Raw genomic sequence first — 25987 nt, forward strand, 5'->3', positions numbered from 1 at the left:
ATATAATTTCTAACCGATTGAGCTACCCTACCCCTTAAGAACTTACCTCGTTTACTTTCTCCAACTCTCCCGTAAGAGTAAGCACAAGCACTTTGAAGTGTAAAACTAAGATTTTTTATAAAATGTAATAGTGTTAGATTGCGTTGCATTTTTTTTTTTAATCCCAAAAGCATTAACAAACTAACCCATTGGCTGGACGTCCAAAGGGTAGTTGCCGATTTTTTTTTTCTTTGTTTTTTTTTTAAAAAAAAAAAATTATAATTTTTTAAGTTTTATTTATTTAAATTTTTAATAGATTTATATTTTTTTTAGTAAGATTGATACGTGTTGCCACCTTATTAGTGCTGACGTAACGCCCTAATGGCATTTGTCAAAAATTTTAACAAAATTTGACACTAGAGAGTGATTTGTAAATTAAGACAACTACAAAGATTTATGAATTAATTTTTATGTGATAAGAAGTGATTTGTAAATTAAGTTAATCACGTGGGCATACATTTTTTATTTTTTTTTCCTTGGAAGTTGTTTTTTCCTTCATTTTTTTTTTTTTTAAATGGAAGTTGTTTTTCTCCTGCTTAAGCAATTAAGCGGTTAATCAAATAAAGATATTACTCCCAAGTCCCAAGTCCCAAGTCCCAAGTTCCAAGTCCTCCCTATCTTAATTTTATAAAAAAAAAAAAAAAAAAAAAAAAAAAAAAAAAAAAAAAAAAAATAGAAAGGGAAAGTTGAAAAGGACAAATTATTTCTAGAATATCATACAGCCTCGGTAAAACCTTCGACAACATTCTGGACTCGTGTAATTAATTAAGAACTATGTTGTGACGGTTGTCGAACCTCCTGGAACCTCCTTTTTCTCCCCAACGTCCCTCTAGAACATTCTTTTTCTATCCACGGTCTGTCCCCCTTCCCTCCCACACCTATAAATGCCCACAACAGCCGCCCTTCTCCTCCACAGCAATACAATCGAGCACTCGCAAGCATCAAATAGCTATCTACATTTCATCTCTTCGTGAAAAACCCAATTTCCCTTTACAAAGATTCGTCCAAAGCAAGGAGGAAAATGGATTTCAGAGTCGTTGGCCTGGATTCCCCACTGTTCTCCGCCTTGCAGCACATGAGGGACCTGGCCGAAGACGGCGACAAGTCCTCCCACGCCCCGACCATCTCGTACGTGCGCGACGCGAAGGCGATGGCGGCCACTCCGGCCGACGTGAAGGAGTACCCCGACGCATACGTCTTCATCATCGACATGCCGGGGCTCAAGTCCGGGGATATCAAGGTCCAGGTGGAGGACGACAATATGCTCGTGATAAGCGGCGAGAGGAAGAGGGAGGAGGAGGGCAAAGAGGGGGTCAAGTACGTGAGGATGGAGAGGAGGGTCGGTAAGTTGATGAGGAAGTTTGTGCTGCCTGAGAATGCCAACACCGATGCAATCTCTGCTGTTTGCCAGGATGGCGTGCTGACTGTGACTGTCCAGAAGTTGCCTCCCCCGGAGCCCAAGAAGCCCAAGACCATCGAAGTCAAGATTGCTTGAAGAATGGATCGTGCGACTGTGATTTGGATTTTGGTGGGTAATGGGAATATATGAACTAGCATTTTCATTATTGCTTGTGTTCTGTTTTCGGTTCTTGATGTGTTTATGTTATGGTTTCTGTAGCCTTACAATGCATTTGCGTATGGTTTGTTGTTATCAATGAAGCATATCATATTATAATATCGGAGGGTAGGATCTATTCAGAGCTCTTTCTCCCTTTTTTTGTTTGTTTTGTAATTCAGAGCTCTTTCCCCCTTCTTTTTGTTTGTTTTGTAATGTGGACAAGAATGAAACGGATTCGGTCCTCTGTTTTCTTCTTGGAAAGAGCAGTGCCAAAATAAGATGGGTTAGAGATTTAGACTACTAGTTGCGATGCATTGCTGATCTGCAGCAGAGATGTTGAGCTCTGCACAATTCCCGGTAGTTTTGGTGTTTTTGTGGTTTGGTTTATGCTCCTTTGCTGATCTGCAGCAGAGGAAGACTTTCCTGGTTCTGTGGAGAACTTTGTAGAGCAGAGTTGTTGCCCGGCAACAGTGTGCCTTGTGCAAGAGCTGCCGGTATTGTTAAGAAACTTCAAACGCCTAAAATATTTTTTTGAAAATGTTTTTCGTTTTTTTTTTCTCGACCGAAAATAATTATCAATTTTAAAATATTTTTGATATATATAAAAAACACTTCATTAATTTCGAAAAATAATTTTTAAACTTGGTAAATTATTTTTCTAAGTTTGAAAAATTTTCCTTTTCAATCATACTACTATTGAATCACCGCTAAACGACTATCAAGTCAATGTTGAACTCTCACCAAGCTACCTTTAAACTATTACCGAGTTACTTTTATATTATCACCGAGTTATTTTCGAACCAAAGTTGAACCAGTAGCAGGTCACTGTTGGACCATTAACGGACTATTGACAAGCATCTTCTAAACAACTGCCAAAATTTAAATTATTAAGTTAATTTTTTTTATTTGTGCATCTTTATGTATAAAAATAAAATAAAATATAGTTACTATGTTTTATGACAAGTTTGACAACCTTTTTTCCTTTCTTATTTCTCTTCCCTTGCAAACTATTCAGTCGCACCTCACAAAATGGCATGATCAGTACTCACACTGTTGCAGGCCAATCCATACCACAAGAGAAGATCACTTCCAAAAAAATAGATATTTTTTTATCAAGTCGTGTCAACCTAATCGACCTGATTATGTAAACGGCCACAACACAAACTCAACCTGATTATTAATCGGGTTAAAACCTGTGATCCAAACACGACTTGATAAACACGATTACTGAATTGTGAAAGGCTGACTGGTTGAACGAAACCGTTGAAGCCATCGGACTGCAAACAATCAAAACACTCGCAATGAGAATCAAAGGAAGAAAAGTAGAGATGGGAGTGGACTACTACAACATTCTTAAGATGAACCAAAATGCGAGTGAGGACGACTTAAAGAAGGTGTACAAGAGGCTGGCGATGAAGTGGCATCCAGACAAGAATTCTGCGTGCAAGAGGGAGGCGGAGGCCAAGTTTAAGCAGATCTCCGAGGCCTTAGACTTCCTCAGTGACCCTCAGATGCGTCAGATCTACGACGTCTACGGCGAGTAGGAGCCAAGTTTAACTGAAGACTAAAGAGTGAAGGCAAAGCCAAAGCTACAGAAATTAGAGAGACAAAGACTGAAAGTGATGAAGGGCGTACGGGTCAGCAAGTCTACAGCTAGGGTTCGTCTTTTTTCTTTTGCTTCTCACTTCTCCGTTCACGAATCACTAAATCACTTTCTATTTTTTTTTTTTTTTTAAAAAGTACCCGTGTCATAATCGTGTTCGTAGGTCAACCTGCTCATTGACCCGCAAAACACGATTATAACCGGGTCATAATCGGGGTTACCCGAACCTGATAATGTTAAACCCAAACTTAAATTTTTCGTGTCGTATTCGTGTCGGGTTCACAGGTAATGTCAAAAATTATCAAGCCTAATTACTATCGGACCATCATTGAACCATTGATGTGCACAATTGTTGAAACTTTAATTATTTGATTTTTTATTTTTTATTTTTTTTTTGTGCATCTTATGCATAGAAAATAAAATGAAAAACAGTTACTTTGTTTTATGACAACCTGTTTTTTCGTTTCTTATTTTCGTTCCCTTTCAAACTATTCAGTCGCACCTCACAGAAATGACATGATCAGTACTCATACTGTTGCAGGCCAACCCATGCCACAAGAGAAAATCACTTTCCAAAAAAAAATCACCACTGAATAAGATTTTATAAAAAAATAAAAATAAAAACTAAAAATAAAAAAAAAAACAAAAAAAACTTTGAAAGTCTAAAAATAAAAAAAAAACAAAAAAAAACTTTGAAAGTCTAGCAATATAAGTTGATTAACTAATTAATATGGATTTTTGCTTATTAATGAATTTTTTATATATATAGCCTATACCATCCCCTCACACAAAGAAAAGAAAACCAAGATAAAGATTCGTAGTTATAGAGTAGCATGAACTAAGGAAAAAGACTCTCTTCGGTTCAAATGAATAGGAGGGGATCGAGTTATTGCATTTTTAGGGGTCAATTTGTTCATAGTTTACCCCTAAAAATGCATTAACTGAATTCTCTCCAGATAATTTGAACCGAAAAGGATCCAAATGCATGAACCAAAGAGAGGTATTTTTAGAGATGTTACTTTTGTCATTTATATGGGTGGGATTAGAAATATCAAGTTCATTTTTCAAATTGTTTTTTCATACATTAACAAAATCGCAATAAAAAAACATTCACAAGACATTCAAAACTATTTAGATTTTTTTTATCGCATCTTAATTAAAAAAAAAAAAATACAATCTAAAAAAAATTAAGAAATGCTCTAAGAAGTTCCATTTTTAGACTCAAGTTGCATGTCAACTTTCTATTCCAATAATTTTAATTACATCTACCTCGTTTACTTTCTCCACCTCTCTCCCGTAAGAGTAAGCACAAGCACTTTGAAGTGTGTAAAACTAAGAATTTTTGTAAAATGTAAAAGTGTTCGATCGTGTTGACCCTATCTCTTCTTCTTCTTCTTCTTCCTTCTTTTTTTATTTTTTTATTTTTTTATTTTTATTTTTATTTTTTAAATGAGTAATGATTGAATACCACCTAAAAATACAACTTTTTACCGCCTTGCCTATGTGGTAAGGTGATCCCTTACCTTAATTTATTTTAAAAAAATAAAAGAATTCAAAAAGTAGTGAGAGACCATCTTGCCACATAGGCAAGGTGGTGAAAAATTGTACTTTAGGTGGTATTCAATCATTACTCTTTTTAAAAAGAGTAATGATTCACGGAAAATGTTAGATTTACAACATCAATACAACAATTGTACAACAATCCCTCACATGAGGGTGGGTCCCACATACTGGGGCCCACCCTCATATGAGGGGTTGTTGTGCAGTTGTTGTATTGGTGTTGTACAAGAATCAAATCCCATGATTCACTACCACCTAAATATACAACTTTTCACCAACTTATCTATGTTGCAAGGTGGTCCCCCACCTTAATTTATTTTTAAAAAATAAAAAAAACTCTAAAAATAGTGGGGGATCACCTTGCCACATAGGCAAGGTGGTAAAAAGTTGTATATTTGGGTGGCATTGAATCATTATTCTTTTAAAAATGCATTGTCAAACGAATTCATAAGTCGGTGGCTACCGGTTTTTTTTCTTTTCATTTTTTTTAAAAAAAACAATAATTTTTTAAGTTTTACTTATTTAAATTTTTAAAAGATTACATTTATATTTTTTTTTATTCAAATTGATACGTGTCCATCCTACCTTAATTGTGTAAAAAAAAAAATAGAGAGGAAAAGTTGATAAGGACAAATTATTTCTAGAACCTCCTTTCCTTTCCAACGTCCCTCTAGAATATTCTTTTTCTATCCACAGTCTCTCTCTTCCCTTCCACACCTATAAATGCCACCCTCCTTCTCCTCCATAGCAACACAATCGAGCACTCTCTCAAGCATCAAATAGCTATCTACATTTCATCTCTTGGTGAAAAAACCCAATTTCCCTTTACAAAGATTCGTCCAAGCAAGAAGAGGAAAATGGATTTCAGAGTTGCTGGTCTGGATTCCCCACTGTTCTCCACCTTGCAGCACATGATGGAACTTGCCAACGAGGGCGACAAGTCCTCCCACGCCCCGACCCGCTCATACGTGCGCGACGCAAAGGCGATGGCGGCCACTCCGGCTGACGTGAAGGAGTACCCAAACGCCTACGTCTTCATCATCGACATGCCGGGGCTCAAGTCCGGGGATATCAAGGTTCAGGTGGAGGACGACAATATGCTCGTGATAACCGGCGAGAGGAAGAGGGACGAGGAGGAGAAAGAGGGGGCCAAGTACGTGAGGATGGAGAGGAGGGTCGGTAAGTTGATGAGGAAGTTTGTGCTGCCTGAGAATGCCAACACCGATGCAATCTCTGCTGTTTGCCAGGACGGCGTGCTGACTGTGACTATCCAGAAGTTGCCTCCCCCGGAGCCCAAGAAGCCCAAGACCATCGAAGTCAAGATTGCTTGAAGAATGGATCGTGCGACTGTGATTTGGATTTTGGTGGGTAATGGGAATATATGAACTATCATTTTCATTGTTGCTTGTGTTCTGTTTTCGGTTCTTGGTGTGTTTATGTTATGGTTTCTGTAGCCTTACAATCCATTTGCGTATGGTTTGTTGTTATCAATGAAGCATATCATATTATAATATCGGAGGGTAGGATCTATTCAGAGCTCTTTCTCCCTTTTTTTGTTTGTTTTGTAATTCAGAGCTCTTTCCCCCTTCTTTTTGTTTGTTTTGTAATGTGGGCAAGAATGAAACGGATTCGGTCCTCTGTTTTCTTCTTGGAAAGAGCAGAGCCAAAATTAGATGGGTTAGAGATTTAGATTACCAGTTGCGATGCATTGCTGATCTGCAGCAGAGATGTTGAGCTCTGCACAATTCCCGGTAGTTTTGGTGTTTTTGTGGTTTGGTTTATGCTCCTTTGCTGATCTGCAGCAGAGGAAGACTTTCCTGGTTCTGTGGAGAACTTTGTAGAGAAGAGTTGTTGCCCGGCAACAGTGTGCCTTGTGCAAGAGCTGCCGGTATTGTTAAGAAACTTCAAACACCTAAAATATTTTTTTGAAAATGTTTTTCGTTTTTTTTTTCTCGACCGAAAATAATTATCAATTTGAAAATATTTTTGATATATATAAAAAAAAAAACTTCATTAATTTCGAAAAATAATTTTTAAACTTGGTAAATTATTTTTCTAAGTTTGAAAATTTTTCCTTTTCAATCACCAGACTATTATTGAATCACTGCTAAACCACTATCAAGTCATTGTTAAACCCCTACCAAGCCACCTTTAAACTATTACCGAGCTACTTTCATATTATCATTGAGTTATTCTCGAACCAAAGTTGAACCACTAGTAGGTTATTGTTGGACCATTAACGGACTATCGACAAGCCTCTTCTAGACAACTGCCAAAATTTAAATTATTAAGTTAATTTTTTTTATTTGTGCATCTTTATGTATAAAAAATAAAATAAAATAGAGTTACTATGTTTTATGACAAGTTTGACAACCTTTTTTCCTTTCTTATTTCCCTTCCCTTGAAAACTATTCAGTCGCACCTCACAAAATGGCATGATCAGTACTCACACTGTTGCAGGCCAATCCATACCACAAGAGAAGATCACTTCCAAAAAAAATAGAAAAAAATACCACTGAATAAGATATTCTATTTTTTTTTTTTTTTTTTTAAAAAAAAAAAAAAAATCCTTTGGAAGTCTAGCAATATAAGTTGATAAACTAAGATGGATTTGTGCTTATTTATGAATTTTTAATATATAGCTTACGCCGTCCCCTCACACAAAGAAAAGAAAACAAGGACAAAGATTCATAGTTATGGGGTAGTATGAACTAAATGGTGGTATTTTTAGAGGGGCAACCTTTGTCATTTACCCATGTGGGATCATAAATATGGGTTCGTTTTTTAAATTGCTTTTTCAAATTTTAACAAACTCTAAATAAATATCGAGCACAAAACATTCAAAACTATCATCATAACTAAAAAAAATGCATTCTAAAAAAAATATTTAGAAATGCTTTAGGAACTTTCTATTTCAATAATTTTTAATTACATCTAACTCGTTTGCTCTCTTTCTCCAACGGGATTTGATTTTTGCATTACACCATCACAACAAGTGCACAACAACCCTTTACATGAAGGTGGACCTCAGTGTGTGAGGTCCACCATCATGTAAGGGGTTGTTGTGTAATTGTTGTGTTGGTGTTGTAAATCTAATATTTTCCTTCTCCAACTGTCCCGTAAGAGTAAGCACATGCACTTTGAAGTGTGTGTAAAACTAAGAATTTTTTATTTTTTGTAAAATGTAAAACTAAGTGTTCAACCGTGTTGCATTTTTTTTTTTTTTTAAATCTCAAAAACCTTAACAAATGAGCTCATTCGCTGGGGAGACCTAGTCGAAGGGGTGGCTGCTGAACCGGCATTCACTCTTCTGTTTTTTTTCAATTTTTTTTAAATATATATATAATTTTTTATGTTTTATTTATTTATATTTTCTTTATTAAAATCGACACGTGTTACTATTTTATTTGCGTTGATGTAGTGCCTAACATAATCTGTCAAAATTTTTAACAGAATTTGACTTAAAAAAATGATTTGTAAATTCAGCTAACCATATAGATATTTGAATTAATTTTTATGTTAAAAAAATTATTTGTAATTCAAACTAATTACGATGATCAATAGTACAACTTTTTATTTATTTTTTTTGGGTGAAAGTTACTTTTTTCCTGCTTCAGCAATTAAGCGGTTATTCAAATAAGGATATTACTCCCAAGTCCTCCCTATCTTAATTGTGTAAAAAAAAAGAAATAAAAAAAAAATAAGGAAAAGTTGAAAAGGACAAATTATTTCTAGAATATTATAAAGCCTTAGTAAAACCTTCGACAACATTCTGGACTCTTGTGTGGTTCTTCTGTTGCGACGGTTGTCGAACCTCCTGGAACCTCCTTTTCTCTCCAACGTCCCTCTAGAACTTTCTTTTTCTATCCATGGTCTGTCCCTCTTCCCTCCCACACCTATAAATGCCCACAACCGCCGCCCTTCTCCTCCAAAGCAATACAATCGATCACTCGCAAGCATCAAATAGCTATCTACATTTCATCTCTGGGTGAAAAACCCAATTTCCCTTTACAAAGATTTGTTCAAGCAAGAAGAGGAAAATGGATTTCAGAGTCGTTGGCCTGGATTCCCCACTGTTCTCCACCTTGCAGCACATGATGGACCTGGCCGAAGACGGCGACAAGTCCTCCCACGCCCCGACCGTCTCATACGTGCGAGACGCGAAGGCAATGGCTGCCACTCCGGCCGACGTGAAGGAGTACCCTGACGCATACGTCTTCATCATCGACATGCCGGGGGTCAAGTCCGGGGATATAAAGGTCCAGGTGGAGGACGACAATATGCTCGTGATAAGCGGCGAGAGGAAGAGAGAGGAGGAGGGGAAAGAGGGGGCCAAGTACGTGAGGATGGAGAGGAGGGTCGGTAAGTTGATGAGGAAGTTTGGGCTGCCTGAGAATGCCAACACCGATGCAATCTCTGCGGTTTCCCAGGATGGAGTGCTGACTGTGACTGTCCAGAAGTTGCCTCCTCCGGAACCCAAGAAGCCCAAGACCATCGAAGTCAAGATTGCTTGAAGAATGGATTGTGCGACTGTGATTTGGATTTTGGTGGGTTATGGGAATAAATGAACTAGCATTTCCATTGTGCGTGTGTTCTGTTTTCGGTTCTTGGTGTGTTTATGTTATGGTTTCTGTAGCTTTACAATGCATGTGCGTATGGTTTGTTGTTATCAATGAAGCCTATGATAATATAATATCAGAGGGTAGGATCTATTTAGAGCTCTTTCCCCCTTTTTTTTGTTTGTTTTGTAACGTAGACAAGAATGAAACGGATTGGGTCCTCTGTTTTCTTCTTGGAAAGAGTAGTGCCAAAATTTGATGGGTTAGAGATTTAGACTACTGGTTGCGATGCACTGCTGATCTGCAGCAGAGATGTTGAGCTCTGCACAATTCCTGGTAGTTTTGGTGTCTTTCTGGTTTGGCTTATGTTCCTTTGCTGATCTGCAGCTGAGGAAGACTTTCCTGGTTCTGTTGAGAACTTTGTAGAGCAGAGTTGTTGGCTGGCAACGGTGTGCCTTGTGCAGAGCTGCTGGTATTGTTGAGAAACTTCAGTATTTTTTTCGTCCAAAGAAACAGAATTTTCATTTTTAAATTTTGCAATTAATTTTTCGAATTTTGAGATTTTTCATTTCAAACTACCAGACCACCGTTGGATTACCAGTCCACAATCAAGTCACCTTTAGACTATCATTGGGCTATTCTTGTACAACTCCCGTCTACCGACTCACTTTTAAATTAAAGTCCAACTACTATTGGGTCACCATGTTTTATGACAACTTTTTTTCCTTTCTTTTCAGATTATTCAGTCGTATGCAATCAGAGAAATCACTTTCCAAAAAAAAAAATTAAAATAAAAAAATCACCACTGAAGAAGATTTTTTAAAAAAAAAAAAAAAAAAAAAAAAAAGAAACTTTGAAAGTCTAGCAATATAAGTTGATTAACTAATATGGATTTTTGCTTATTAATGAATTTTTTATATATAGCTTACGCCATCCCCTCACACAAAGAAAAGATAAAAAGGACAAAGATTCATAGTTATGGAGTAGTATGAAGAAGATCCAAATGCATGAGCCAAAGGGTGGTCTTTTTAGAGAGGCGTGAAAAAAAAATTCTAAAAAAAATTAAGAAATGCTCTAAGAACTTCCATTTTTAGACTTAAGTTGCATGTCAACTTTTTATTCCAATAATTTTTAATTACATTTACCTCTAGGCTTAGCAATTTTTGATACAAGTCGCGACCCTGACACGAAAAAACTGGGTTTAGATTTGTTATTATCGGATTTGGGTCATAATCGAGTCAACTTGATTATGACTCGATTATAATCGTGTTTGGCAGGTCAACCCGCAGGTTGACCCGCCAACACAATTATAACCCGGTTATTAAAAAAAAAAAAAAGGAAAATTCGAGAAAGAAGAAATGCTGGGTTGAAAGCCTGAACCCTGGGATTCCAAATTTCCAATAAAAAAACTCCACCTGAACGCCTAGCATGAACCTCGAGGGTCCCCCGGCGGAGTTAGGGCTCGTGAACTTCGCCGCCAAAAGCCCCTCCTCGCCGTAGACTTCGTAGATCTGACGCTTCTGAGAGTCGCTGAGCACGTCGTAGGCCGAGATCTGCTTAAACTTAGCCTCCGCTGCTAGAAACCCCTCCTCGCCGTAGACGTCGTAGATCTGACGCTTCTGAGGGTTGCTGAGCACGTCGTAGGCCGAAATCTGCTTAAACTTGGCCTCTGCCTCCCTCTTGTAGGATGTGATGGGCTTCATGCTCGTGCTCGGGGTGGAGGGTTTTGGAAACTAGGGTTTGTTCACATAGAGATAGTAAGCGAGGATTGTGATTTGTGTGCGGTTTAACTACGATTTGGAAACAATAGAAACGAGATTGTGTTGCTTAGAGAGAGATAGAAAAAACTCTTCCACAGCCTTTGGATTGCTTCTCTCGCTGGATTGTGTTGTTTGCTTCTCTCGACTAGAGGATCCTTCTTCTTCTTCTTCGAGCGATTGTCACACTAGGTTACCTGGGTCGTATTCGGGTAACACAGTTGGCAAGTGGGTCATGTTCGGGTTCCAGAACTCAACCCGATTAATAATTAGGTCGGGTTCGTGTGTAGACCCGAATATGTAATCAGGTCGACACGAACCCAACCCGCTGACCCGAATTGCCAAGCCTATTTACCTCGTTTACCTTTTTTTTTTTTTTTTTTTTTTTTGATATGTCTGCACATGAAAGGGATAAAGAATTTTAATTAGTGACATCCACTTCATGAAATGTGATTTCCAACCGATTAAGCTATCCTACCCTGTAGGACCTACCTCGTTTACTTTCTCGATTTCTCCAACTCTCCGTAAGAGTAAGCACAAGCACTTTGAAGTGTGTAAAACTAAGAATTTTTATAAAATGTAAAAGTGTTAGATTGCGTTGCATTTTTTTTTTTTATTATTAATCTCAAAAGCATTAACAAATTGATCCATTGGCTGGCCACCTCCAAAGGGTAGTTGCCGATTTTTTTTTTTTTAAAAAAAAAATTATAATTTTTTAAGTTTTATTTATTTAAATTTTTTTTATTAAGATTGATTCATGTTGTCATCTTATTGGCGATGACGTAACGCTCTAATGGTATCTGTCAAAAATTTTAACGGAATTTGACTCTAGAGAATGATTTGTAAATTAAGCTAACCACAAATATTTTTGAATTAATTTTTATGTGATAAGAAGTGATTTGTAATTTAAGCTAATCACGTGGACGTACATTTTTTTTTTTTTTTTCTTCGAAGTTGTTTTTTCCACTTTTTTTTTTAAAATTTTTTTAAAAGGAAGTTGTTTTTTCCTGCTTAAGCAATTAAGCGGTTAATCAAATAAAGATATTACTCCCAAGTCCTCCCTATTTTAATTGTGTAAAAAAAAAAAAAAAAAAATTAAAAAGGAAAAGTTGAAAAGGACAAATTATTTCTAGAATATAATAAAGGCTTGGTAAAGATAGGGAGGACTGAGAACTATATTGTGACGGTTGTCGAACCTCCTGGAACCTCCTTTTTCTCTCCAGCGTCCCTCTAGAACATTCTTTTTCTATCCACGGTCTGTCCCTCTTCCCTCCCACACCTATAAATGCCCACAACCGCAGCCCTTCTCCTCCAAAGCAATACAATCGATCACTCGCAAGCATCAAATAGCTATCTACATTTCATCTCTTCGTGAAAAACCCAATTTCTCTTTACAAAGATTCGTCCAAGCAAGAAGAGGAAAATGGATTTCAGAGTCGCTGGCCTGGATTCCCCACTGTTCTCCACCTTGCAGCACATGATGGACCTGGCCGAAGACGGCGACAAGTCCTCCCACGCCCCGACCCTCTCATACGTGCGAGACGCGAAGGCGATGGCGGCCACTCCGGCCGACGTGAAGGAGTACCCCGACGCATACGTCTTCATCATCGACATGCCGGGGCTCAAGTCCGGGGATATAAAGGTCCAGGTGGAGGACGACAATATGCTCGTGATAAGCGGCGAGAGGAAGAGGGAGGATGAGGGGAAAGAGGGGGCCAAGTACGTGAGGATGGAGAGGAGGGTCGGTAAGTTGATGAGGAAGTTTGGGCTGCCTGAGAATGCCAACACCGATGCTATCTCTGCGGTTTGCCAGGATGGCGTGCTGACTGTGACTGTCCAGAAGTTGCCTCCTCCGGAACCCAAGAAGCCCAAGACCATCGAAGTCAAGATTGCTTGAAGAATGGATTGTACGACTGTGATTTGGATTTTGGTGGGTTATGGGAATAAATGAACTAGCATTTCCATTGTGCGTGTGTTCTGTTTTCGGTTCCTGGTGTGTTTATGTTATGGTTTCTGTAGCTTTACAATGCATGTGCGTATGGTTTGTTGTTATCAATGAAGCGTATCATATTATAATATCAGAGGGTAGGATCTATTCAGAGCTCTTTCCCCCCCCCCCCCCCCCCCCCCTTTTTTTTTTGTTTGTTTTGTAATTCAGAGCTCTTTCCCCCTTTTGTTTGTTTTGTAATGTGGACAAGAATGAAACGGATTTGGTCCTCTGTTTTGTTCATGGAAAGAGTAGTGCCAAATTTTGATGGGTTTAGAGGTTTAGATTACTAGTTACGATGCATTGTTGATCTACAGGCTACAGCATAGAGGTTGAGCTCTGCACAATTCCAGGTAATTTTGGTGTCTTTCTGGTTTGGTTTAAGTTCCTTTGCTGATCTGCATCAGAGGAAGGCTTTCCTGGTTGTGTTGAGAACTTTGTAGAGCAGAGTTGTAGACTGGCAACAGTGTGCCTTGCTAGAAAAAATAAAGACGTGGTAAATACGTAAATTAATGAAATCAAAATAAAAATTGTATGGGAATGACTAAACTCTTGAACAGTAAAGTAAAAATAAATCTATCTTTTAGATAAATATTGTTTTAAGGTGTGCAGAATTGAAAATTTTAAATATTATTCTAAACAAAAAATTATGTGAGAGAAGAAAAAATTGAGGTTATTGTCAAATTTGTTGACAGTTATTATTGTTAAAATTGTGGCTTTTTGACCGTTGAAAAAACAGTTAAATATTTTTTAAACAACTATATGACTGTTAAAAACAACAATTGTTTATGAAAATATTCGAATAAAAAATGTCTGTTAGTAGAGGCATGGCAGAGTCGTTTTTATGGTAGCAAGCTGGTTTTCAACTTTTGCAGCAGTTGAAGGTCCGGTGTATAGAGCATTTTCGATGGGCTTTTTAAAATTTTATTAAATTTTAATGAAAGAATTCACTTTTTTGTGTTTAACTATCACCTTTAAAAAAATTCTTACATCAAACTCTCTAAATAATTTTTTTATTTTAACTAAATATATATATTTTTTTTAATTTTTGGAGCAACTACTTTAATTATTTAAACATAAAAAATTGAAGGGGATCGATTCTTCTTGCAAGGATTTGGCAGAAAATTGAAAGAAAATAATTTTTAAAAAAAATGAATAGAAAAAGGATTAGGGGAAGATAAATATAAAGAGGATTTTTGTCGTTCACCATTTTAGAGAAACTTTAAAGAATTTGATGTATGGGGTGTTTTGACAATTTTTACCAAATTTTTTAAAGCTAAGAGTCAATTAAGAATGCTCTTAGCTGTTAAAAGTAGATTACTAGTTGCGACAATACATCAGCATGTAGGGTTAAGAGAAAATCCTTCATTTCGGGAAAAAGAAATTTTCAAATCCTAAAGCATTCGGTGTTCCGTGCTTCATTCAAATCATTCATATCCAAAAAACATTTTGGCCGCCTACGCCTACTCTGTTTTGCACGCAACCACGTCTGGAACAATTTAGTACGGGAACACGATATTACAAATTTTTTCTTCACGTTTTGTAATCGGTTAGTCCGGCGGTCTCCGGCAAGAGCTCTGGAAGTGTTTTTGCAGGATTCTTGCTTTTCTGAGCAATCGACGGTGTTAGTGTTCCTCTTCGTAAACAAAGCAATGAAGAAGCCTTCTCCATCCTCAACAGGATCGGTCCGCAGTAAATGTTGTGCTGCACAAAAAAGAAACAAGCATGAATGCTAAGATATATCGGCCGTTCCATGATTTACCAAAAATGCTATCAGATTTTGTTTTCTGGAAATTCCACAAGTTGCTTCTAGGGATGCTGAGTGGCACTTACAGCCTTCGAAAACTGGGAGACCACGGCGCTGCCACCGGGGGAAGGGAGTCGAAAGTTGAAAACCATAGGAGGCAGCAAGAGGGAGAACAGAATTGATAACATCTTCATTTTCAATTTGGTGGATGGAGCATGTGCTGTACACCACTCTCTCCACCGCAGCAACTGCCCAACAGAGTAGGAACTCGTCTTCATATAATTACCCTTAAAGAAACATTTCAAAGTGCTATAGAACGCGGGTCAAACTGCGTATTTTATGGCCTATCACCCTCAAAGAGAAAAGAAGAAAGAACGAATGTTTGAAGCTTTGCAGATTCACAAGATTTCAGTGTCTAAACTCAACCTGAACATTTTGCTAATGTCTACTGGTAAGTGAACCAGAAAAGTCGCCTGTTCAACTGGTTTAATTAGAAAGCATTTAATATATTTGAATAAAACAAACAAAAATGAATTAGTACAATATAGTTCATATACTTTCAAAAATAGTTTATGCATTAAATGATCTAAACGTTATATGATGACTCAAAGAATACAAGATTTACTGAATATTTGAAGATAAAATTAAAAAATTTATAAATTTTTTCATAAAAACTTGTTGGATTGTTCTGTTCATTTGAGAGTTCAATCCAAGGAACCAGCCGGTTTAAGTTGGCTCAAAGGTCATAATGGTGGTTTAAACACTGCATTTTACAATGGAAGCTTGTGGCAAACGGAAACCATCATTATGCAGAAGTTCCTCCGATCGCGACAAGTCTTATACTGATCTAATTACTGAACTTTCGGGGCGGAAAAAAAAAAAACATGAGCAAAGGTAAACACTTTGAGCTTCCTGGCACACAGTAAAAACTTACAAGACAAGGCGTGTGTGAGAGCTTTTCTCTGGAAAGCCGCAAGTTTGTTCAATCTTTCAGTGTCCATAACATCAGCAGCACGATCTATGGGAATTAAAACAACAAAAGGACATATGATTCAAAAGACACAGTAGCAGTGCGCTCATGATTTTTAAATTCAAGCAATAAATATGATTTTGTTTTCTCTACTGCACTATTAAAATAGAAAGAATTATCTTTTCATCCTTATCGGATGGTCAGCTTGCAGAAAGGCCCAAAGTGCGCAATATGACCTTGTCCGCATCTCTCTCTCGTTGTTCCCGCGTCATAAGGAGAGGGATTAGGTAAGAAAAATGAAACAAATTTGGTGGGGATCATGCCAATTGAGCTCCAAAAGATACTAGGCCTTTTATCTTGGCTCTCACAGGGATCGGGCTAGGCCTTTTATCTTGGCTCACACAAAAGCACCATTATGTCCTGATTACTTGGATAAGGGTTCCAAGAAGTTTTACCGTTCAAGTTTCAACTATTAGAATGACTTTTTTTACAGCCATTAGCAACTTATATGAAATATATCAAGTTTTACTTGATAAAGGAATCTCCTGACCTACAACAGTCTGTTAAAGGTTTACACGTCACAATACAAAAATCCAGAGTGAAGCTAAAAAGTTACCCGTAGCATAAGATGGGAGGAGATGGTCCAATCTCGAAGAGGCTGTCCCAGAACCGGAGCATGAAGGATCCAAAAGAATAGCATGGACCTGCAGTGTTGAATTTGCTTGTAAGTGTAAAACATACACAGAATATAGTGCCATCTGGTAGATCAGCCAAGTGGGTTTGGGAATTTCTGAAAGAAAGGAGACCAGATTTTTTTTTTCTTTTAATCAAAACCCAACTGACCATTAGAAGTGACACCCAACCATAAAGCAGCAAGATATGGTACCGACTTTGTCAGACTCCAAACTGCTGTTTAGGGATAAAGCATAAGCCAAATAACTATGCTTGACCAAATTTTTGGGTTTCCAAACCAGCTAGTGTTTGTTGATGACACAAACTTCTGTTCAATGACTGGTCCGGTCTCCAAGTTTGGGTTATAACCAAGACTATTATATCTAAAGGTTGATATAAGAAGACAATTCAAATTACTAAAGGTGAATACTGAGGGCAAAACTGATACTCACATGTCCACAATAGGTCATGTAGAACACAAAGACCATAACTGTGAAAAGACAGCACATTCTGCTTTACCTTAGAGAATGACGGATCTTTTGGGTTGAATTTTAAGAAATCTCCATGCAGAACTTTAATATCTGGAAACCAGGTTAAGCTTAAAATGTTGTTTCATGACAAACTATAAGTAGACAAGTGGGAATGGATCAGAAACTACCCAGAAAAAAGTACAAAGAAAATAGAAAAAAGTATACATGAATATCAAGGATCACAAATAGACATAGCAATATAGGTAGATTGCTGATCATTAAACAATCACGAAATGGAAAAGATATGTCAAAATAAATAAAATAAAAAGGATGGCATTTAAAAGATCAGAAAAATTATCGAGAGGATACTAGTGGCACCAGAGAGGCTAATAGTCTCTTTTAGACGTTTAACCCTTTCCTTATTCAGCTCACAGGCTATAATCTTCCCCTTTCCTCTCATAAGAGCACCTAGGTGGACAGTTTTGTTTCCCGGGGCAGCGCATGCATCAAGAACCTTCAAAGAATGTATAAACTGAGCATCGACTAACAAAATTAAAAATCAAAAGAAATCTCATGATCTCAATCCCAAAGCTAAAAGCAAAGGCAGACCATGCATGCATGCATCCAATGAAAGATACATTGGTTTAGTTTCCTGTTTTTAACAAGCTCAGATAATCATGATTCAGAATCCCAACTAAGATGGTCTCCGCTCATCAACTGTCTTGAAGAAAGACACATTTATACAAGTAAATAGTAGGGGTGTAAAATAACTGGGTTGTTCGTAAATAGCTTGAACTCGACTCTTGTAAACTAGATTCGAGCAATAAACAAACCGAGTTTGAACAAAAATTTAGGCTAATTTATTAAACAAGCAAAACTCGTATAAACCCGACTCCATTCGTATAAGCTCATTGGCAGCACCAGTCAATCACAATAACGCTTCCTTAGATTACCCATAGTAAGAATCTTCTCTAATGCAACCGACTAGTAAAAAATGTCACTCTCAAAAGAACTTTATGCCGCCAAATATTCTTCTAAGAGAAATGAATATTGTCATGAGGAACAAGGACACTATAGTAAGATTTGATGTTGAACCACCCTCTGTTGGAAGGAACATAACAAAGCTTGTCTTCACTACCTCGTCTCAATCTTAAGGAATGCAACAAATTGAAGAACAAGGTAAAGTGGTCTACCTCCCAATAGAGAGCCGCTCTCAGAAAGTCAACATTCCACTGATGAGAGGCACTAGAAAGCTCCAAATGGTTTGCCACGACAACTCCCTTAAAACATGCAATACTGAACAAATCCTAAAAAAACAATCTTGAGGGCTTGATCCCCACACCACATGTCATGCTAGAATATAATTTTGAAGCCGTCACCCACTTCAAATTTAGTATCACTAAAGAGCTACCCCAATTCCTAATATTTTTTCACAGCCCCACACCATACGTCCCATGGAGCTCATTTGAACACCACTCACCCCACGCACTACCATATTTAGAATTCACAAACACCCTCCATAGAGCCTATCTCTCATGTGCATAGCGTCAAAGTCACTTTCCCAAAAGAGCTCGGTTGAAGACAATACACACTTTAGGCCAACTAACCAAGTGGAATTTGAATTCTTCACCAATACCACCCCTACAAAAAATCCCACAGCTAAGCCGCTCGGCAAACAATCTATCATAGAACCGCACAATGTGTTGTTTGATGTCAGAGAGATCTAAAAGAACTATACCATTAACCACTAGCTACTCAGTGGAATTATGCCTTCTATTCAAATTGGCCACTCGATGATGAAAGAACCGTGTACCTGTCACCCTCTCTTAACCACTATGCCCTTGATTCTTGCCTCACTTCCACCAAAAGAGTTTGTCCTCTCCAAATCATTAATCACCATAGCCTTCCTTGTTTTCTCCTCCTCACTTAAACCTCTCTTTTTCCAAAGCCTCGGTAACCCATAAATCATTCAAAAGAAGCTTTTTCTCTCTCTACATTGCCAAACACCTCATTCCAAACTTTTAAATCAACTTCAAAGCCTTAGGTTTGCGAGCTAGAATTTAACTCGGAGAATGCTGAAAATGATAAGAGGTACACCATTGATTCACTTTATCTACAAACCCTTTGCTCTTAACCACATGTTCTCAAACTTGAAATACCTTCTAGCTCAAGAAAAGCCTCTGCAATCGAGAAGAATAGGGAAATGATCCGACCACAATCTAGGTGACCTTTTATGGATCAAATTAGGAAACTACTGAACTTACCAATTTGGAGAAACAAGGAATTTGTCAATTCTAGACCACGAGGGAGGTTTCCAGTTGCTAGACCACGAAAACAAACCACCCACAAGAGAAATGTCCATGAACCCCTGCTAGAAAATGAAATCTGAAAACTCCACCATAGCTAGACAAAAACGAGTTTCACCCAATCACTCACTACCAAAGCAAGTGACATTGAAATCCCCCCAATACACCAAGGTAAGGCCCACCGACTTAGCAAACCAGCCAGTTCATCCCATAAAAGCCTTCTATCACAATTGGCATTAGGGCCATAAACGCCCGCAAAAGCCCAATAAAATTGATCTTCGACATTTTTGAAAGAAACGGCAATTGAGAACTCATCCATACACTCTTCGATTTTCTCCACCACTCTCCTATCCCACATCAAAAATATTTAAAAAGATAAAAGGGAATTCCCTTTCTAATGTGATAAATATGGCTTGAATTCTTGTAATTGTAAATCTTGATAGATATGAATGTATCTAATATAAGATAACATAACATAACATAACATGTGTATGTGTATGTGTATGTGTATGTGTATGTGTATGTGTATGTGTATGTCTATGTATATATTAAAACATTCATATAAACTCGAGATTTGATTGTTTAAGAATGTAATAAGTTTATAAGATATAATATGAAAAGTCTATTTCATGATTAAAAAAAATTGTGATTTATTACAAGTATAAGGTTGGTCAAGTTAATTTTTATATGTTTATAAATAAAAATTAATTCGAATAATAAAATCTTAACAATAATTAAGTAACTAATCATTAGCATGTATTTATGAACAAATATAAACAATGACAATGCTTACCTTATATAATGAATGAATAAATTAATTGAACAGCTTGTGAACAAAATTGAGTTCGTTCGAAAGATAAATGAACCGAGTTTGAATAGGTTATCTACCTCGTTGATAAATTCGAGCTCGGCTCGTGTTCGAAACAAAATTAGATGAACCAATCCACTCTAAATGATAAACTTGTCTCTCTTTTTCAAGATAAGCAAAATTTTCAAATCATGTGCTTAAATAGGAATAGATATTTCCTGGCTTCTCAATTGAAAAAGAAAAAGGAAAAAAACGTAATGTACAACTGAAATTGTAGGTCCTAATGAGAATGTGAAATGTCAACGATGGATGAGATAACGATATTAAAACTAGGAGCATGAGAAAGATGAGATAACTTCTTTCCTCAAGCAAAAAAAACTCAATCACCAATAGAAACGAGACAAGAATTACTCACCTCCCATCCGGGTTTAGGATCAAGAGCTGCTGCCACCATAGAACTTGCCTTCCCCTATGCGAAAGAAGATCATAATATCAGTCAAACAGAATACATTATAAATGTTAAACCTACCAAATCATGGTAATTTTTCAGGGGAAAACAAGCTACTCTTACTTGCATAAAAACACTTCCATTCATGACTAGAGGATGGTTATGTAAGTCAGCACCTGGTGGGAGTATCAACAAGTCAGGAACCAAGTCATCCTTTTGAACCTATTTAACACAAAATAGACATGGAAGAAAAACAAACCAGTCAACTATGGAAAAGGAACCATGTCAGCAATATTAACAAACTATATGCTTTGGCTCAATTTCAACAAGAGAATATGACGAAGTTTTTGTGCCTTTCCTCCTTATACTAACTTCCTCCCCAAATGACATTACTTCTGAGAGAACTTTTGTAGGCCTGAGTAAAAAAATTCCACATCTACTCTCTACTCTTTCATTTCTTTCTCCTCATATATGAATCAAACAGCGAAAAGATTAAAAGTTCAAAAAAAAAAAAAAATCAGTTTTGGGTTTTGAGAAAATGAAAATTGAGAACTGTTATCAGTGGAGGTCACATTTGAAAATTGTAGGGTCCAAAAAAGAAAATTTGTTTGATAAACTAAAAAAAAGTTCTTCTGAAAAGCAAAAAAACTAAGTTTATTTCAAAAGATAAAAGAAACAAAACCAAAAGAAAAACTGCCAGAGGCTGACCTCACAGGTGGTAGTTGCCACCCTTTCACTGGAGAGGGAGGTGGGTCTTCCCCTCTCCTCCTTTGCGAGAGGCTCGTAGGGAGTGGACGACCCATCCCCGCACCTTCACCAGAGGCATTGAGGGGGCGGATCTCCAACCCCTCCCTTTTGCGGGGTAGAAGACCCTCCCCTACGCCTTCAAGAGAGGTGCATGGGGGTGGCTCTCCAACCCCCCCAAACAGGGGTGTACATCGGAATTGGAAGCGGAGACCCACCTCCAGTGAAGGGGTTGCCTCCACTTTTCTAAAATTTTAAATTTTTTTACAAGTAACAAACTCTATACCTGAAAAAATGAACATATATTATCAAAACATTATTAAATAAATGTATAAGAAGTTTTCTAAAAGTGTTTTGTGTTTTGTTTTTTTAAGTGTCTTATGCTTTGTTTTGACAAGTGTGTTAGTGGTGGGAGCCACATTTGAAAATCCATTTGATAACAAAAAGTGTTTTTCAATGTTTGAAATGTGAAAAGAGTTTTCAAATATTTTGCAAAACATGCACTTACATTTTTCTCTCTCTCTAGTGGTGTACCAAACTCTGGGAGATAAAGATAAAATTTTAGAAAGGCCAAGACAAAAGGAATGCTACGAGACTTTCTCCAAGTATTATTGCATTGAAGAAGCAGCAATAAATAAGTTCATAATTGTTAGTTTCAAATATTTCTGCAGCTGATGGTATCCCCTGATATTTTCTTCACTTCACTGTAAGATTAGTTCATAAATGCAAAACATATTCTAAATCATATTCCACAAAGTTCACAAAGATTGCTGAAAGTACCACGTATCCTTGCCCTAATTCGAGTAAGGCAGAATCAACATCCATTTTCAGAGTATTTACACGAACATAACGAGGTTTTGGAACTTCTGCATCATAAATTAGAAAACCAAGTTTAGACATTGCGTTTTACAAGTAGGGAAATAACTAATATGGCATCTCCATGCCTAAAATCAAGACAGAGAGATAATTGATTAAGACTGTTTTGATGTAGAACGTTTTCTGGAAAGCATTTTTCACGTTTCTGGTGTTTAGCTCAACCTGGAAATGAAAGTTAATGGAAAATGTTTTCGTGGTCAAAGGGAAACTAAGGCTAAAGGGCAGCAAACGGGTTCTGCTTTCGAAAGGCAGAAAACGTTTTCAGCCTCTCTCTCTCTCTCTCTCTCTCTCTCTCTCTCTCTCTCTCTCTCTCTATATATATATATATATATATACACACACACATTAAAGAACCCCTCTCCTTTCACATCAGAAACCTCCATTGCTGCCACACCACACCTGCAGCCACCCATGGCTGAAATCTCCAACTGCCCCCCACGACCACTCTCTCACCGCCGATCATCCCTCCCACCAGACACATTCTATCTCTCAAAAACCTAAGCAGGCATTTTATGACATATGTGGAGAGTTTTCAATGGTCAAGGTATAAAGCTAAGCTTCTCTCTCCATTTTGCTAAGGGGAAAAGAACACAAATAGTGAGTGAAGCTAAATAATCTCCATCTCTATTAATTGAAGCTTTACAAGTAAGCAAAACTAGACTTTCGAACATGAAATCAACAGTTATGAATAAGCGCATGGCGTGTGCACCCACACACACACACCCACCAGGTATTTGATAAAGATGGACCAAATCCTGAGCCGTCTTCACTTTTTTCTTAACTAACAGCTGCGACAAAGCTGACTGTAGAGCATCTTTCCGGTGCATGAGAAACACCTCGGCATCCCCAACTAACGAAACAGCCTGGAGATAAGAATCCATGTCAAGGATTATCCCACATATTCAAATGACAGAGCAAAGGCAGAAACATTAGATTGACACTTTGCACTCTTTTGTAATATGATAAGAAGTTTATTTGATCCAAGAACAAAAACAGAAAGAGGGTACGTAATAGCCGAACTTACCTGGCCAAAAAGAATGTCATATGTGATTATGTGAATTAATTCCTCTTGCCTCTACAGCAACAGCATCAGCAGATTATTAGCGCTACTGAACTATTGTCAGCTTACAAGTAAAACCACATAGAGAAGAACGTGATCTTATTATACCTTCCACTTGCCTTTCAGCAAGCCAGCAGCCTCCAAGACGTCCTTGATAATGGGAAGATCTGAAAGCAACACCAAATCCAACACATCAAGTTGAACTAATTTACCAGTGGAGTAACATCTAAGGAGTTTGGTCGGTGCAAACTTACGCTTGAGTGTTTGACAGACCAGAGCGAACGTGCCCTTCTTGTTCCTGATAGAAGGTCGATAAATGAGCGATTTGATGGAGCCGACGGCTCGGCGCCGGGCGTCGCCTTCGAGTACGGTTCGTAATACCTTCGCCGCCTCTCTCCTAGAGAAGTAAGCCGACCGCTCGGCGTTGCTCAGCCGCTTGGTTTTCGGTTTCTCCGCGGCTCTCGGTGCTGCCGTTATAGGCTTCGCATTCTTGCCACGCGCCATAGCTCAAACTCGAAGAGAGACAGAGATGGGGGTTTAGGGGTTTTTCATTGCATTTTAAACGACGACGTTGCCTTTAGAACCCAGCAAAAACACAAAACGGCACCGAACGACGCTCTACGTACAGATATGAGATAACTACAGAATTAACACACAAAAAGTTATCGCATGATTCGCATCGCATCCAATTGTATACGAACTATGAAGGCACAGAAGGCTCTCTCAAAACATGTGGGGCTGCTAAATGGGCTGCTGCCCACAATAGGTATGGCCCCATTCCTTATCAACCATCTCAAATGATTTATTGGTTCGAGTTATTTCTCCTCTCTTTTTTTCTTTTTTTTTTTCTTTTCAGTTGTTTCATGCTAAAAGAGTTTCAGCAGCAAACCAAACAAAAGAGAATTACAAATAACCAAAATAAAGGCAAAAAAATAATACAGACCATTGTAGAAATCCATTTCGGAAATAAACCTCGAGATGGAATGAGTAAGAGAGAAAAAGCTGTCAGCGATACTGGTGGTAGCAATTTTCTTAAATATATATATATATATATATATATATATATATATATATATATATATATATATATATATATATATATATATGCTACATTGCGATTTTCTTAAAAACTTAACTGTTTTTAAAAATTGCGTTTTCAAATTATATCTTTTGAAATTTTTATTTTTTAAATTGCATGTTTTGGAACTACAAAAAATAAAAAAAAAATAAAAAAACAAAAACCATAAAAATAAAAATAAAATAAAAATAAAGGAAAACAAACACGTTTTGCAAAAGCTCAAATTTGGAGTTTTTGCAAAAAAGTGGTATTTGAAAAAGTAGGTGGAAGATATTGAATCAAATGTAGAATCACAACAATAAATAAGTAAAATGTGTGGTGGCGTCTATGACTAGTCATGGAAGAACTTTCGGTTCCAACCATGTGATAATGATGATAAGGATTTGCTAACTTACTAAAAATATAGGAGATGAGGAAGCACAAGAAAAGTCATGCATACAACAATTACAGACATTCAATGAAAATGTCATTACATTCTGACCCTCATCGTATTGCTACTCTATTTAATATTTATGACCTGCTCATGAGACTGTTCTTGTTCTACATCGTGCTTATAAAAAATTTATTGGGCATTTTTTTTTTTTTTTTTTTTTTTTTTTGTTTATTATATATGAGCCATATACAAGATAGGAATAATCCAACCCACAAAAAATATAAAATTAATCTTAGCTAAAAAAGAAATTAAGGCAATAATGGAACATGCATGGGTAATTAATTAAGAATTTTGCAAGAGATCTGGCCAGTCAATTGCATCTCATGAAAACTGTCACTTTCAATTTAATTTATTGAAAATCATGACACCAATCGAAGATTCTCTTCAAATTGCAAAACACACGGATGAAACAGATACATATATAACATCAAAACATCAAAGTCGAAGCTTTGGATCTTTTAGAAATATATTAATATTTTTATTAACATTATAAAAAGGGATAAGCACACATGACTTTCTCAAATTACCACTTCATTATCATTGTCTTTCCCAAACTAACAATTGTATTAATGTTTCCCACTAAATTACCAACAAATGTTAATGTCTCCCCTAATAACAAAAATACCCTTCATAATATTATTTAAAAACTAAGAAAATTATTGAAAAAAAAAAAACTAAAATAATAAAAGGTTATACAAAAAAATAAACAATGAAAAACTGGTTTTTCTTTAAAAAAAAAATAAAATCTTCAGTTTTTTTTCGGTTTTTTTTTTAAAAAAAAAAAATACAAAATTGTTCTTTTTCGTTTTTTTTTAATTTGTTTTTCGTTTTTCTTTAATTTTTCGTTTTTTTTTAAATTTGTTTTTTTTTTAAAAAAATGTTTTTTTAGTTTTTTTTAAGAATTTATAAGGATATTTTTGTCTTATTGAAAAGAAATTTATGATATTTTTATTTTTTTGTTGATCTTAGTAAATAATAATTTAAAAAACATATGTGTACTTTACTCTTATAACAAATAGGGCGGTATGCCACCATCATTTTCATAAAAGTTAATGAAGGCCGATTTTTATTAATAATCAGCTGAAAGAAGAATCTACACGATACCGATATCTTAGAAACCTTGACCGGGTGAAATTGATAATTCCTTATCTATATATATATATATATATATATATATAAAAGAAAGTGATAATTCCTTAGCTCAAATTGTGGGGCCTGGAGCTGCCTTCAATTAAGCTAATCTAGAAAATCTATTAGAGCATTCTGTGGGAAGAAGCTTCTAAGGAAGGACACAAATTTCCCCTAAAATTGG

At 36.7% G+C, this 25987-nt stretch overlaps 6 protein-coding genes across 6 annotated transcripts; 4 read left to right on the forward strand and 2 right to left on the reverse strand.

Moving 5' to 3' along the window:
* The first annotated feature begins 887 nt into the window (after nt 1-887).
* Nucleotides 888-1858, forward strand: LOC133866740 (17.9 kDa class II heat shock protein-like). Its single transcript, XM_062303363.1, has one exon. The coding sequence runs from the start codon at nt 1061-1063 to the stop codon at nt 1532-1534; it is 474 nt and encodes a 157-aa protein (XP_062159347.1). The 5' UTR covers nt 888-1060; the 3' UTR covers nt 1535-1858.
* A 3663-nt stretch (nt 1859-5521) lies between these two features.
* On the forward strand, nt 5522-6415 carry LOC133866824 (17.9 kDa class II heat shock protein-like). The gene has a single exon (XM_062303476.1). The coding sequence runs from the start codon at nt 5618-5620 to the stop codon at nt 6089-6091; it is 474 nt and encodes a 157-aa protein (XP_062159460.1). The 5' UTR covers nt 5522-5617; the 3' UTR covers nt 6092-6415.
* Nucleotides 6416-8559: 2144 nt separating this feature from the next.
* LOC133866617 (17.9 kDa class II heat shock protein-like) lies at nt 8560-9559 on the forward strand. The gene has a single exon (XM_062303202.1). The coding sequence runs from the start codon at nt 8801-8803 to the stop codon at nt 9272-9274; it is 474 nt and encodes a 157-aa protein (XP_062159186.1). The 5' UTR covers nt 8560-8800; the 3' UTR covers nt 9275-9559.
* A 31-nt stretch (nt 9560-9590) lies between these two features.
* Nucleotides 9591-11022, reverse strand: LOC133866123 (uncharacterized). The gene is made up of 2 exons (XM_062302678.1): nt 10735-11022; nt 9591-9788 (listed from the first exon to the last, which is right to left on the reverse strand). The coding sequence occupies exons 1-2, from the start codon at nt 11020-11022 to the stop codon at nt 9591-9593; spliced, it is 486 nt and encodes a 161-aa protein (XP_062158662.1).
* A 1238-nt stretch (nt 11023-12260) lies between these two features.
* LOC133866612 (17.9 kDa class II heat shock protein-like) lies at nt 12261-13312 on the forward strand. Its single transcript, XM_062303192.1, has one exon. It carries the CDS (start codon nt 12500-12502, stop codon nt 12971-12973), a length of 474 nt encoding a protein of 157 aa, XP_062159176.1. The 5' UTR covers nt 12261-12499; the 3' UTR covers nt 12974-13312.
* Nucleotides 13313-14408: 1096 nt separating this feature from the next.
* On the reverse strand, nt 14409-23797 carry LOC133866405 (25S rRNA (cytosine-C(5))-methyltransferase NSUN5). The gene is made up of 13 exons (XM_062302918.1): nt 23419-23797; nt 23273-23331; nt 23129-23179; nt 22832-22967; nt 22009-22094; nt 20608-20706; nt 20452-20505; nt 17292-17436; nt 16972-17033; nt 16397-16484; nt 15745-15828; nt 14897-15058; nt 14409-14767 (listed from the first exon to the last, which is right to left on the reverse strand). The coding sequence occupies exons 1-13, from the start codon at nt 23666-23668 to the stop codon at nt 14451-14453; spliced, it is 1593 nt and encodes a 530-aa protein (XP_062158902.1). The 5' UTR covers nt 23669-23797; the 3' UTR covers nt 14409-14450.
* Nucleotides 23798-25987: the final 2190 nt, after the last annotated feature.

This window comes from Alnus glutinosa, chromosome 4, assembly GCF_958979055.1.
Source record: "Alnus glutinosa chromosome 4, dhAlnGlut1.1, whole genome shotgun sequence".
In the NCBI taxonomy this organism is placed as follows: Eukaryota; Viridiplantae; Streptophyta; class Magnoliopsida; order Fagales; family Betulaceae; genus Alnus; species Alnus glutinosa.